Source organism: Hirundo rustica, chromosome 17 (assembly GCF_015227805.2).
Source record: "Hirundo rustica isolate bHirRus1 chromosome 17, bHirRus1.pri.v3, whole genome shotgun sequence".
NCBI lineage: Eukaryota > Metazoa > Chordata > Aves > Passeriformes > Hirundinidae > Hirundo > Hirundo rustica.
In genome coordinates this window covers 8017973-8033282 of record NC_053466.1, presented here as the reverse complement: position 1 = coordinate 8033282, position 15310 = coordinate 8017973, and the positions used below count along the sequence as shown (strand labels likewise).

At 45.3% G+C, this 15310-nt stretch overlaps 1 protein-coding gene across 1 annotated transcript in view; it reads left to right on the top strand.

The window, feature by feature from the left end:
* The first annotated feature begins 7887 nt into the window (after positions 1-7887).
* MAPK1 (mitogen-activated protein kinase 1) overlaps positions 7888-15310 on the top strand; it is a 33200-nt gene continuing 25777 nt past the window's right edge. Inside the window, exon 1 of the mRNA XM_040081312.2 lies at positions 7888-8224. Coding sequence (XP_039937246.1) covers positions 8082-8224 — 143 coding nt within the window. The 5' untranslated portion in view covers positions 7888-8081. The remainder of the gene's footprint in view (positions 8225-15310) is intronic.

Here is a 15310-nt window from a genome sequence, read left to right as displayed (position 1 = left end):
CATCTGAGCATGGAGGCTGATTGGAGAGGTGAAGGGAGGTCACCCAGCAGCAGGGCTGAACGGGACTGCAGCAGCCCAGCAGGATGCTGGCATGGGGAAGAGTGTAGCACAAGAGGAACCAAGAAGGAAAGGGGACACGTGCAGAGTAACCACAGAAGGTTACTGCCACGAGCACTGGAAAATGCTTGAGTATAGGGCAATGGTTCCATCTTCCTAACCTAGCTCTTAAAGGGTTTATTCTCATCTATCCATGTAGCTACCCCTGAAGGTGCTTATGCCCCTTATTTAGCCATACATTTCTCTAAATTGGGTTTTGATAAGAGGACAGCTGCTGCATTTTTATTACCTGTGATAAGCAGCAGTAAAATCTGTTTAAGAGTTCATGATGGAAATGTATCCATATATTGGCATTTTTCCAGCTGCACTTCACGAAGGTAAATGGGACATGAGAGTGGTGCACTGCCCCCTTTTAATCCATTTTCTCTAGACGGGGGCACTTTGCCTCTCTGCGGGAAAGGCCAGCACAGCTACTGTGCTAATAAACACTCATTCCTCACTGCAGCATCTGCACTTCCCAGACTCATAAATCCAAGCAACTTGTAGTTGAATAGCAATTAAATATCCACGTGCATTTCCATAGCACGGTCTGGTGCACAAGGCCTGGGCTAAGTGGCTGCACATCTGCTGTCTGCTCCCCCACACGTGCCGCTTGGCAGAGCGTGATCACTTAACCTTATCCTGCCACCACTAATGCTACATGGAAAGTTGGATGCAGAGCATCGTACTACAGATATTTTGTCATATTTTTGTAAAAGAATTATGTTCTTTCTTGTGTGGTGTTTTGTTTTGTTTTAAGCAGCCTTTATTGTCTTTCTCTCAGGATTTCCAGGCCAGGGATTCAGGTAGGCTGTTAATGTCAGCTGGAAATGAGACATCATATTAAAAAGTTGGTTGAGATTCAGGACACTGATATAGCCTCACAACAATTTTGTGTCACTTGTACAAAACCCAGAGACTTGGTTATGCAGTAAGATAAATGTAGTGCCTGATTACAGTGGATGTATTGCACTTACAAAAGGCATCTCTTATCACGAGGCTCTGTGTATCTGCAAAAATAACCACCACATGTCAGGTAAAACAAAGATAATGTGAGCCAGATAATTCTCTTATTGTTAAAACTTTCAAAATCCAAAAAGGTACAAGTGTCTTAATTATTAATTCAATTTTGCTACATCTAGTGCTGGGAGCTGGAGGGAACATCTTTTTGAGGTTCAATTTTTCCTCTTGTCTAACTGATAACAGTCTGTGTGGCAGAGTTTTAAAATGCTATAGCCATTTAAAGAAGTAAGACTTGCACACAGTCATTGCCCATCTTGCATTTCCATGCAGCAGGATTTTACCACATGAAATTGCAGTTCAGATGTTCCCCTCTTGAGCAAACAGATAAGCCTTGCTTAGTTTGCTTTGAACTTAAGAGTGAACTTAACAGTGGTGAAGCTGTATGAGGCACCAGCCTGTCTTGTGTCTGACTGTACAGCGTTATTGTTGTAGTTACCTATCAAAATGCTTATTCCCCATGGAACTGGCAGAAACCTTGAATTCCCTCCCCAGCCCCCCACCCCGTGTGTCTGCCAGCTGCAGACCAAGTCCCAGCCAGATCACAAGAACATCCTGAATCAGTCACAATAATTTGCATTTCCTTGCCAAAGATTTTATCTGCTGGGGGTGCAAATTGTGCCATCAAGGTTGCTGGTGTTGAAAAATCTGCACCCTTCTGCTCCCCAGCTCTCCCTTTCCCAGCTACGTTAATTTATCCAGAAGAATTAATTGAGGCAACAAAGCTGTTAAGTGAGAAAGGCCACACAGTGAGACAGCACCACTCTGAACATCTGCACAATTCGTGTATTTGATTAGGTACCTCAGCACTGGCAGATTATTGTTGTTAAAAGCAAATCTTTCTTTTGCCATTTTCATACAAGACTCTCTGCTGCAATTCTGCAGATGTTTGTTCTCTGTATCCTCACATTGTTTAAAAAAATGATGAATGATGATAGTAAAAATTACACTTGCTCATTCAAACATCTTGCTGTTTACATATAAGAAGAATCATGTGCTGGGGTGCAATGACCTAATGAGAGATGCAACATGACCTCCAGCAGGAGCTGGATGGGGCCCTCAAAATCTGCTGCTTTCACACAAATTGTCCTCCAATATATGTAATGAAAACCTTCTTTTGTTTATAGTGACAGATGCCACAGCAGTTGTATATTTGGATATTATTTTTTCTCTAGGAGTGTTTATTAACAAAAGCTTGCAAGTTTTATGATGTGGTAAAAACTATATCTCTCATGATAAACAGGAAATGCTCAGAGGTATTGCATTATCCCATAATGCAACACAGATTCCAACAGCTTGGCTCTTTTTCTCAAAATATGGTGACACCACTTCCTTTAGGAAACCTCTTTCTCTTCACAGCTTTTATCTGCTATAGATATGCAAAGCTGCAAATGAAATATTTATTTTTAAAAATGATGACTTGTCAGTTTTGGACTGTAGAAACTGATGTCTGTAATTTATATGAAATCTATATAAAAATAAGCAGTTAAGACCTTTTGGGCTGTCAGATCAGTGGACTGAACAAAGTGCAAGTAAAGGAGACTGATACCTGCCCTCCCTCTAGCAGCATAGGTGCAGACAGCAAAGATGTGGATTTCCCTGCAGCCATAAACCTGGAGCTGCCTCTTCTGCAGCTGCATGTCAGCAAGGTCAGGACCTGCCCAGCAGAGAAGAGGGAATCCTGTTCCCTTCTCACGTGCTCGGGAAAGCTCAGTGTGACAGTTTGTACGTGGAACCTTCATCCAGAACTGCTGTGCTACGGCCTCCAGCTTGCCCCTATCGGCTGCCATGCACTTGTCATGGGCTGTACGGCCACGAATGCTGGCTGGATGTTCAACCCCGGTGCCAACCTCAGCAAGCCATTAGTGCACTGTCCCCTAGCACTCGTTTCTGTTCAGCCACTGCCCGTGGTTGAGATTATACCTAATGACAGCACACCAGTAGGACGTGTACTTGTGCCATCAGTCATCAGCCACACGCGTTTGTGATGAACGTCACCCCAGCAGACGCCGACGTCAGGGAAAGCGAGTCCTGGTGAGCTCTTTTTAGAAGGCCTGGCATCATTCCCCAAACTGGTTCTCCATGAACAGACTTGTCTGTCTGCCAGGGCCTCCACTTGCACACAGCCAGATGCAGTGGGGTCTGGATATCACCCCTCTGATTAGGACCCTTCTATTCTCACAGCTCAGTCCCACTACCTGTTCATTTTACTTTTCATTTACATTCCTCCCCCCGTATTCTCTTTTATTCATTCTTGCATAATCTTTTTTCCTCTGTCCTCACATCAGCCACCTTCTTCGTTACAAAAGTTCCCTACATTTTTAGCTATGAGCAAAAGGCCATAAATGCAATATTTGGACAACATAAAATCCTAATAATCCTGTTTCTACATGCTTTGACTTCTTCCTCTGCTGGAGGAAGCACTTGTCCTGCCTACAACTGAACCAAGGATAAGTGGGGGGGAAACACACTGCATGTTCTAGTATTTGTAAATTATTAGACTTCTGAGGTTATGTAATAATTTTATCTCCTTTTTTAAAAATTATTTTCTTAGCAACCAGTGATACCAGGAATGCAGAGATAAAGAGACTGATATTATGTACTAGCTAAATCTTATTGTAAGAACATAGTAGCCTTCCAGTGTATAAAGCTTCAGCACAAGAAAACAGGGGTCATGTAGCAGGACCTCAGTGAAGACTCACAACTTGCTGTAATATGCTGTGTAAATACTGAATATATGTACGTTTTGTTTAGTCAGTCCTGTAAAATAGCTTATCTGGTGATTCAATTCTCTTATCATCCCCAGCTTGTTTACTGAATTTTAAGTCTTGGGCAAGATGAAGCAAGCTCATGAGGCATAGCTGGTTTTCAAAAGATACAAGCTCCAGATAACCGAGGACAAGTAAGGCGCACAACAATATTGAAATCACTCAGAGTTTTATTGCAGCTGACTGAGACAGAGTGTGCTTTGAGGCTGGGAAATTTCCATTACTGAACTGCAGGACAGTGCCTGGATACTGCTACTACTGCAGTTGAAAAAAAAAAGCAACCTAATTATATATAGACAGCAATAAAATGCCAGTATATTAATTAAAAATGTTAGATTTATATGATTAGCTTTTAAGGTTGCTGTAAAATGGACCCTTTAAAAATATTTAGAGTATGATTGTAAACTACTTGTTCAAAACTAAGTAACATAAAAATTACTTGAAATTGCAACTTGGTTTTCAAACCATATTTGTGAACAGTAAATCTAACCAGAACATGATAGATAATACAAGACATCTCCTACAACAGTGACAGGTTCTGACAGTGACAGAATGATACCCAGTGCAGGATCAAGGCTGTCACTGACAGAATCATTCTGCAATTAATAATCTTTTGTACTCCCTTTGGCATGCACAGAACAGCCACAGCAATCTGTTTACTCATCTTAACTCCATGGTGTCTACGCCATAGTAAGCTCCATGCAAAGTCCATCAGAATGTTGAATGCGGAAAAAAGGAAATACTGGAGGGAAAAGTAAATTTGTTCTGGCACCAAGTGCCCAGCAGTTTGGATGAGTGTTTTTAACTTCCCTGCAGTGCAAGATTACAGCAAGAGCCTCATTTTCGTTGAGGTGGCTTTATACTGCCAAAGAAGAGGTCAACATTCGCAGAAAGATCCATTCTCAAGGGATTTCTGCTGTGTGTCACCCGTTCAGTCAAGCCCAGGTAGAGACTGACTAGAAGTTATTATCAGCTGATGTTCTTTCTGAATCTTAGGATAGTCCCCTGTGGATCAGAGCTCATATCTAAGCAATTTCAGGAACAATCACCATGGTTCCTGAGTGCCTTAGAAGTTAAAATATATCTTTATAAAACATTTTAACATGTCTTCGTTCTCTCTCTCATCACCCCCGCACACAGGCTTGAGGTCTTTTTAAATAATTCTGGTAAAATTGTATATATTTAATGCCTGTGTTTTGTTGGGATGATGGGGAGGTTCAGGTTCATGCTGACATACTCACACAGCAGCTTCCAAGAACGCAATGGCTGCAATGTCCCACGCAAATCACACAAACCAGTATAATTATGATGATCTTAGGAGATATGGCTTCAGTTTTAAACTAGCACAAAGATCTGAGATGCCTCCCACCCCCACTACAGAGGGGGCACTGTAGGGCAGCTCCATGGTGTTTGTCCTCGGCCTGACCCGGCACTGCTGATCCCAGGGCTCCGGGGCCTTGTGCTACAATGTTCACTTTTCAAGAGACCTATAATTAACAGTTAAAGCAGAAACGAGTAACAGCGCAGGGAATTTCTAGATTCTGGTTGTAGGATGAACTCGTTCATCTGACTCCTGAACTTGACTGAAGATGGAGACAGTCCAAACCATGGTGTATTTACACTGACTTAGCTTTGGCTTAGCTATTCCTGTTTCTGCTTGCACAAACTCTTCTCAGCAGTTACTTGATTTCTGTTTGAAATAAAAAGGTTTTTCCTCCTGCTTCTTATCTGCTATCATTTTTTAGTAAGTATCACCTCTTCACCCCCAACACAGCCCTTTATTTTGATCATGGAACTCATAATTTTCTTAAAACGCATTTATGTTCTTTCCAGAATTGAGGCTCTAATGTCACCTTGTTAAGGCGAAAGACCCAACATTAAGTGCAGGTAATGGCAGGGCATTTAAGTAGGCTAAAAACCAAATTATACCACTCCCATCTGCTCTGCCTATCTCAGCAACTGCAGAGCTTCACTGAAATACTGCACCGTGTTCTGTCACGGGAGGAGTTGTTGGGAAAGCATGCCATAGCCTCTGACCACTTATTCGGGCTTAATTGGATTAGACATATATTTGAACACAGCACTCAAAGGAGCTGACAGTCCTTCCACAATTTCCTGGCCTGCCTGGTTGGTTTCCTTTTTGATCAGACACATCCCAGTGAAGGTAGAAAATAATCTAGATACACACCAGTTTTTAATTAAATTTGGTATGACAGGCTGTGTTTAAGCTACATTCTTGATAATAATTTGTTTTGTATTACTGATGACAGATTTATTTATGTATGTAATCAGAGCTGTAAGCAAATTTTCATTTTTAGTTAAGAGAACCTTTAAAATAATATTTTTACTTGGTTTCAGGAAATTTAAACACTCGCATTTACTGCTGTCCAAAATTTCTGAGAAAAATAATGCTGTGTTTCTGAAGTGCAGAACACATCATGAAACAAAAACCCTTATACACACATAAAAAATAATACACCAGAATTATCCCACTCAAATACACAAAACCACGAGCTGTAGAGTTGAACGCCTGTTAAATACAAAGAGGAGTTTATTCGATTTTGGTGCTCGTGTCTGACAGCTTTCCCTCCATCAGCCTGGGCTGGGTGGCACCCGGGGCCAGCCCCGCAGGCCCAGCCTTGCTCGAGCGAGAGGCCTTGGGGGCATGGGGGCGTACAGCCGGACCCGGGGACATCGGGGTGTGCAGCCAGGAGCCGGGGACACCGGGCTGAGCAGCCGGAGCCGGGGACATCGGGGTGTGGTGCAGCCAGGACCCGGGGACACCGGGGCGTACAGCCGGACCTGGGGACATCGGGGCGGGCAGCCAGGACCCGGGGACACTGGGCTGTGCAGCCGGACCTGGGGACATCGGGGCGGGCAGCCAGGACCCGGGGACACCGGGGCGTACAGCCGGACCTGGGGACATCGGGGTGTGCAGCCAGGACCCGGGGACACTGGGCTGTGCAGCCGGACCGGGGGACACCGGGCTGAGCAGTCAGACACGGAGCCTGCCCTTGCCACCCCGAGCAAAGCTGGCCCGGAGCCCCGGCCAGGCCAGCGAGGGGGAACGAGGGAATTGCACCGCTGGAAGCGGCTGCGGAAAACTGCGATGGTTTGGCCGATGGCAAAGGAAGCTGGTTCGGAGCAGGAAAGGCCAGAAGAAGGTGGGATGCCAGAAATGACGTCGGGGAGTTGGGAGAAGCAAGAAACTGTCAGGGACATGGGTGGGGACAGCTTCCAGGCAGGGACAGATGAGAAACAGCAGAGATGTTGGTAATGAAAATGTCAGTAGTAACCAGGGGTTAGCACTTGTTGTAAGGGCCATTAGAGAACTGCAGAAAAAAAGGCAGAAGTGGGGTTAAGATCCTTTTACATAAAGTCCTGCAAAACAGGAAAAGCTATTGTAGGAAAACTGCCTTGGAGAAAAACAGAAAAGGTAGAACACTGTTGCAAGCAGTGATCAAACCACGACAAACCTTCCTTCAACTGAGATTTCACCTCCCCTACAAAGTTTATTTACATTTATAGGGGAAACAGCGAACAGGAAAACGTGATTACATATAAAAGCAACATGCTAAAAAAGAGGTTGCAAAACTGTGCGCCGAAGCCTGGGAGTATCACAAATGAACCGGCCCTCACCGCGGTCCCCGAGCTGCGGCGCACGCAGCGCGGTGCGGTGCGGGCCGGGCGCTGAGGGAGGGGAGGAGATGTGAGGGCGCCGCGGCCGCCCCAGCCCGGCTCCATTTCCCGCCCGTCACCTGACGCCTCTAATGGCGCCGCGCGACCACGTGACCCTCCGCCCGCCCCACGTGACCCGCGGCCGCCGCGCCCCCTCCCCAGCGGCTGCGGTTACCGCAGTCCCCGGCCCCGCCCCCGGCCCCGCCCCGCCCCGCGCGCGGCCCCGCCCCTCGCCGCTCCCTGCGCGCGCGCCCTCGCGCCCCCCCCGCTCCCCTCCCCTCCACCTCCCGGGCCGGGCGGTGCGCGCGCGCGCGGCCGGCGGCGCCTCCTCAGAGCGGCCGCGGCGGGTTCGGCGCTGACGGGGCCGACGGGTCGGGACCGGCGGAGCAGGCGGTGCCTCTTCCTTCCTCCTCCTTCTCCTCCTCCTCTCTCCTCCCTCCCGCATCCTCCTCCTCGCCCCCCTCCTCGCCCGCCTCCGCCCCCCCGCACGCAGGCACCGCGGTTCCCGGCACGGACAACATGGCGGCGGTGTCGGGGGCAGGGGCTGCGGGCGGCTCCGCCAGCGCCGGCGGCCCGGAGATGGTGCGAGGACAAGTGTTCGACGTGGGGCCGCGCTACACCAACCTCTCCTACATCGGCGAGGGGGCCTACGGCATGGTGTGGTGAGTGCGGCCGCCGGGGCAGCGCCCTTGCCCCGGACAACTCCCTCCTCCCTTCCCTCTCTCCCTCCCGCCGCCCTGCCCGGCCGCGGGCCCGGCCCGCCCTTGCCCTCGGGGAGGGGGAGCAGCTCTGTCTCTCTCTCCTCAGCTCTGCCTCTCTCTCCGTGTTCCCGAGGTTGTCCCTCCGGCATCACCCTTCTTTCCTCTCCCTGCACCCCCCCGCCATCCCTCCATCGGTGTGTGCAACTGAGCGTCTCGTTTCATTTCGCTCCTGCGTTTATTTTCTTTAATATCTTCTGCCTCTGGAGTTGGGCGCTCTAGTTACTCCCTCCGTCTCCGTAGTGCGATTGCAGACGTTCGGGAAGGGGCGGGGGGGAAGGTGGTAAATCCTGCTGGCAGCTCCGCGTTCCTCCCAGTGCCCTGCGAGGGCTCACCTGGCTGCAGCAGCCCGAGGTCGTGGGGGATAAAAAAGCTGAATCTGAGCATAGGAGTTGCTGCCGCTGCCTGACTTTGCTCAGGACGTGCTGTCTGTGCTGCAGAGCCGGCTGGATTAGTGCCTACGTTACCGTGTGCAGGTGAAAGTTCTCTTCAGCTGTCCTAGCTCTAAATTATATTGCATTATAAAGACTTAGACTGAGTCTCACTAAAAAGTGATCGTGTATGTTTATTGTGGGTAACACTGGTCTTGAAGAGCAAGGTGAACAAACTACGAAAAACGTGAACTGACTGGATTAAGAGTGTGAGATGGATTTTTTAGCCTCTATGAGCTGGGGTGATGCTGTGTGATCTGTGTATCTAATGACTGGGTTACTAACCTGGTGTGCTCAGTGACCTCACTAAGGATTTTGTATTTTGTCATCTATTAGTGAAACTCCTTCCAGTAGTTAAAAAAAAAAACCAAAGTCCTGAAATAACTTAAGGGATGTAGGTGAAAAACTCTTTTTTTGTTGCTGTTTTATCAACTGTCTTGCAACCTGCCTCTGTTTCTTCGGTAAGGTTTTTGACCAGAGGTACTAAAAGCAACTTACAGGCTGTGACTTCATGAAAGCTTAATCAGCATTAATTTCTCTCTCTGATGAGGAGTCTTTGGTATAGCAGCACATTTCTCAGCGAAGACACCTCACAGCCTTCAGCTGTGCGTTACAGATTTTTATAGCTGTTGGTTTTTGCACATAGTCACTGAACTGTGCTGGCCTGTCAGGATGAAGTCATTGTGTGTTTCAGGGAGGGAGCTTTTCATCTAGGCCCGAGTTTAGCTGCAAGATGAGCCTTTCTCTCAGTTTTGCGTTGTGGCCTTCACTTTTTTTTTGCTGTGGGAAGAACCTTCAAATGTAAACCAGTAAATCCCATTTACAGTGTAAAAATATCCTTGTTATTGTTTCGGTGTTAGAAAGTGCAGTAATATATCCAGTCCAAATCTTGTTGATGTAGTTTCTGGTACAGGCTGTATTTTATTATGATTATTTTATCATCTGAGCCAGGGCAAGGAAATGGGTGCAGAAAATCTCAGCGGTGGCTGCACTGGTTTGCACTCACAGTCAGGTTTTTGAACGTCCTGGGAAATAGCATTGCCAAGGTGTGTGCTGAGGACAGTCCAGTTCACATCAACAGGGTGTTAAAAACCATGTTTCACAAACAAAGTGAAAAGCTAAAATATTTCACCACAGGTCAGGGACTGCAAGAAGCAGCACGATGGCAGCTGATGCCCTTTTTTGGCATCCATGAGCCAGTGAGGAGATACAGGGGAATCAGGGCCACTGCTGCCCCTCCAAATGGTGTGTAGTAAACTTCTACACTGAAGCTGTTTCCCCTCCAAATTCAAAAGGTTATTTTTTATTTGAAAACTTCTGATACTTTGTGTCTGCTGTGAATGCTGCGCAAAATTACTATGAAAATTTCCAAATCTCCAGTTCAGTTGAAATATGCATTCAGGTCTTGTGTTTTCTACTAATAAAAATTATTAACATAAAAATGCCACGTTACGCATTTTGTGCACTTCATTATTGCTCTTGTGCCTTGGGTGTGAGGTGTCAGGGAGCAAAGTCTCAGTTTATAGCGTGTGCTTGGTCAGGGAAGTGTTGGATGCACTTGTAGCTAATGCCATAGCAGCCGTGCTGTACTGTAGTGACTGCAGTGAAATGTGATTACCTATCAATCCCAGCCACGCAGGTTGTGCACTTCAGTGCCCTGTGTTTCGTGTTTTGCTCTGGTTGCTAATGCAGTGAGGATCTGCAGAAGCTTCTCCCTCGGGGGGCGGGGTTGAGGGCAAGCTGTGAGTGTGCAGATGAAGATGTTTCCTGCAACTGCAAAATCCATTTAAATTTGTACACTTTAATAAAGGAAAGCAAAGCAGGCTCCGATGCTTTTGTTTTAGACCCACAGCTAACATGGATCTCTTTGGAGATGATGGTTATTTACAAGTGCACTGTGCCATAAGGCTTGTTACATAGCAATTGAGTGTCTTTGGACTCTTAAAATCCTTCACTCTCTTTCTCATTTTTATCCTAATTCTTATGTTTCTAGATTATCGGATTAGATATTTGAAAACAATAAAATGCTTTCAATTATATGAGTAAAAGGGCAAATGGAGTATTCTTAGGATAGTGCTGTTACAGTCAATCTCCCATTTTGATTTTGCAGCAGAGAGAATAATGTTTGAGAAATATTGATCACAACATAAAATACCAGTACAGGAAATAGAGGAAGATGTTGGCTGAAGAGACTGTACGTGAATGTTCTCTCATCTGGATTTGAAAACCCTTAAAGGCATTTAACTGTTTTCCCTAGTGCAGTCATTTTTTTTACATAATCAGGTTTTGAGTAAAAATAAACTCAGCAGAGCAGTATATTTACTGCTGTGTTGTGGTTGCTCTTTCTCAGCTTTGTAAGCAGAAAAGGCAGGTTATCAGGCCAAACCCCATCCTTATGTCCTCCAGTTCAACTCTGCCACAAACGTTCAGCCTGTGGTACAGACTTGTGCCTTGTTCTTGTAGCAGAGGGTGAAGTGGTGGGAGGTGGATCCCTGTCAGAGCCCCTTCCTAACCCGTTTTTGTTTGGGTCATTCTGCGTGTGAAACCGAGGGCTGAGCACAGAGCTAAGTTTGAGCCAAAATCCTCAGCACTTCCTAGGACTGCAGGACGTTCTTTGAGCAATTACTTAGTCATGCAGTCATGTTTGTTACTCTGACTTAATTTATCCAAATATATGTAAATGTCGTGTTGTCTTTTCTCCCTCTGCTTTCACTCCAGAATTGTTGCTTGTTTTCAGGGGCATTGGTGTAAAGTTCTTTAAGTGATTTTCCCTTTAATTCAGTGATAGGGAGTTATCAACATCAGAGTCAGATGGAACCCACTTTTAGACCAGGTCTGAAAGTTTCAGAAATACCTTTCAGACACAAGAAATTGGAAAAGGTTGTTGGGGTTGTTTCTTTCTCCCCTTATGTGGGCTTGGTTTTATTAGTATTAGTAGTAGTCTTTTTTTTTAAGCAGCCTGTTAACAAGCCATATTTCAAACACACTGGAACAGCAATAAAAACACAATAGAGTTGAGCTTTAAATTTCCAGCGTGACTTATTCTTCATCCAGTGGTAATCAGTGGTCAGTGGTAATTTGGCAAGGATGATAATTTGACAGTAAAAAGCAAATAATCATTTTGGAAAGAAATGATGAATTGGATGTGATAGGGATGTTCTCATTTTTATCCTAGTTTTTGGAATCTTTTTTGTCATCAAGCTTATATGAATGTGAAGTGATATCAGTGCTGCAAATAACTGCTTATAAATAAGCAGTTGAGTGCAGATGAGTGCAGTTGGAAGAAAATCATCTGCAAGCTCAAGTCTTGGATTTCTTGCTCTGAATTTGCTGTGTTACAAAGAGAGCTTTGTGTTACTGATGTGCTGTGAAAGAGTGATATTAGAAGTTTAGGTGGTCAATAGATAAATGTTAAAGTAATACTGAAAAGAATACTTAAAACATTTGGCAATAGATTCTTTAAACTTATGCTTCTCTCTACTGTCTCATGGAACAGCCCTACTTTCAGAGCATCAATAATTTAAAATGAAGGAAAGCATTTTAATAAACTAAAACCAGTAAGAAATCAGGAATAGAGCAATCCGCAAGGCACGGATATTTATATTAAAACATAAAAACTCGAATGGGATTGATGGTTGCATAATAGTTTCTTTCGAGTTACATAAAAAAGTGGCTTTTGCATCCTCTGTGAGGGTCAGCCTGGTGGCTGGGGTGGGCTGCTCAATGGCAGGGATCAGAAAGAGCCCGTCACGTTTGTTCTGTGAACTCTTGTCTGGAGACAGAGAGCCCTTTAACGATGGAGCCGCCGCAGGGATCCGTGCCCCTGTTCGCCTGTGCTTTGAGGGCGCGCGGGCTGGAATGGGTGTCGATACCTGGTAATTAGCATGTTCTGTGTGTGATAAGGAGAACGGGGAACTGATACAACTTAGCCAACCCGCCCCAGTGCAAGGATCAGAGGAGGGAATTAGGGAGTGTAATTGGTGGCTAGTTATCGGCTTCTTCCCTCTGGGGAGAAGGCAGATCTAAGCGCTTCCCTTCAGTCACTCAAGCTTCTAGCACTTGCCTAACCTGGCGTGGGAGCCCAAAGGAGAAATTAGAGCTGCTTTTCCTGCTCTCCCCGGTGATGGGCAGGTGGCCCCTCAGAAGCTGTGCGGCAGAGATGGGCAGCGGCCACTCGCTCCGTGTCGGAGCTGACTTCCAGGTTCATGGAAGATGAGAAGCAGCAACTTTTGCTGTCAGCCCAGAGCAATGGGGTACTGGCTTAGCTGAAGAGTGCAGCTCACGGACACTTGCATTTTATAAAGAAATACACATTTTTGTAGCACAGCAAGATCCATCCCATGGAAGCAGACACAGATAACTTACGGGTTTTCTTTGAAGCGTGCTTCATTAAGGAAATTAGGCTTACGTTCACAGCATGTGTATGTGGCTGCATCAGTCCATCTCCCATACCCCTACATGCAATTCTAGTACCTGTTGCCTGCCTTCTATCAAATCTGACAGATGGTAAAAGTCTTAAAGATGGAAAGTTATTCTGCAGGTTTTGCAAAAATAGGTATTTTGCTCTAGTGAAGAGATCCTGTATGCTGCTCTGTTGGGGGAGAGATTGTGTCAGGTCACATGTGAGAAATCAGGCTCGCCGAGGAGACATGACATGCCCCAGTTTCACAGATGGATTTATTGGTACTCCTGAGACTAGAAATGTGTATTTGTAGGACACCAGGCTCTGTTAGTTCAGTGGCTTCTTGTTCAGGGGTGGGGATCTACAGCCCACAGAAGAGTTGGTGCTTTACCAACTGAGTAGGTGTAGAGCTCAGCTTGTGTTGAAAACTAGTACTTCACCAACATAGTAGTTTTTTAAATGCTTTTTCTGTTGGTGCTTTGTCAGTTTTCAGCTGTGATCTAGAAATGAAAATAACTGATTGATTTGGTATTTAATGAAATATTTTATGACATCTTGCAATGGAATATTTCACAGTGTAATGTAGGTTGAAAGGGACTTTCTGAGGTCATGTAGTCCAACCTCCTACTCAAAGCTGGGCTGATGTCAAAATTAGACCAAGTTGCTCAACGTATCCACTCAGTATTTCCAAAATCTCCAGGGATGGAGATTCTACAACATCTATGGGCAATTTCTGGTTTTAGTGTTAAACCACTTGTCCAGTGATACTTTTTCTCTTAAAAATATGAGGGTTTTGCCTTGCTACAACTCAGGCCCATCCCCTCGTGTTTTTTGTACTCTGAGAAGAATCTGGATCACTTTTCTCAGTGATTCCCCTTTATGTAACTTAAAAGAGCAGTTGGATGTTTTCCACCACCAACCCTTTTCCCCCATCTAACCTATACAAACCCAGTTTCTTCTTCTTTTTCTTTTATGTCACATCCTTCAGCTCCTTAATGGAATCCTAATGGTTTTCTGCTGGATTTGGTGCAGTACTGGAAGGGAGGAAAACTGGATGCAGAATTCCAGATGTGCCCTCACAGCAGGAATCAGTTCCCTTGAGCTGCTAGCTGTGCACATAACACAGCCCAGTCCTTGGTCAGCCTCCATTGCTGGGGGCTGGCAGTGCTCATGGATTAAATTGGATGTTGTTCTGATAATTTGGAGAAGGCTTTCACTTAAAGTGAAGTATTTTAGGAATTTTAAAAATAATATCTGGAAAAAAAAAAATCCCAAACCCAGAAACATTTTATTAAGTGATTTCAATTGTATTTGATTTTGATTTCCAGATGACTCAGATGAAGTGTATGGAGCTATAAATGTATTAAAAAATATAACTTCTATGCTATTGTGTTGTAAGGTAAATAAAAATAATAATGTAATAGTGTGAAATTCAGCAGTATAGTTCATTTCAGGTGATTTATCTGTGTGAAATCTCTGTTCTGTTGATTGGCAGGACAGTTATTAAAGACAGCAGTTTGCTGGCAGATGAATCTCCTTTTCAGAAGAGAGCTTGTTTTCCTTTGCTTTAGTACATCTTTTGGGTGTGTGAAGAAGCTCTTCTCAAACTCATCTTTTTGCAAGGTGCACAAAAAACCAAATGCAGTTCGTTGTCAGCTTTGAGCAGGTAGATTAGTAATATCCAGCTCATAATAAATGTCACTGATTCAGCTGGGGTTATTTGATGAGCTTTTGGCAGGGTTTCCTGTGCTCCATCGGGGTGCAGGAGCTGGTTTCTGTTTCACAAGCATTCCTGTCTCCACCCGTTTCCGCTGAGGAGAGCCAGCGCAGGGACAGCCTCGGGTCCCCTCAGCTCCTTGTGCGCCCTCCACGCTGCCTGGTGTGTGTGTGTGTGCCCCTCCAGCCCAGTGACCTCTTAGTGCTGGATTAAATACTGCTTTGTGTATACATGTCTTGTAGAAAGGCTGTCATAGAAATATTTTTCTGTTAGATTTGGGCAGAATCTTCACAACAGTCCAGTTTTAGCAGAGTTGTGCACATACTTTTGCTGTCCATCTGTTTGCAGTACCCAAAATCACAACCACCTAAGTTCCCCTAAGGGGAAGTGTCTTCTCTTGGAAGTTCTTTTGTATTTTAAGAGAATTTTCATAAAATACT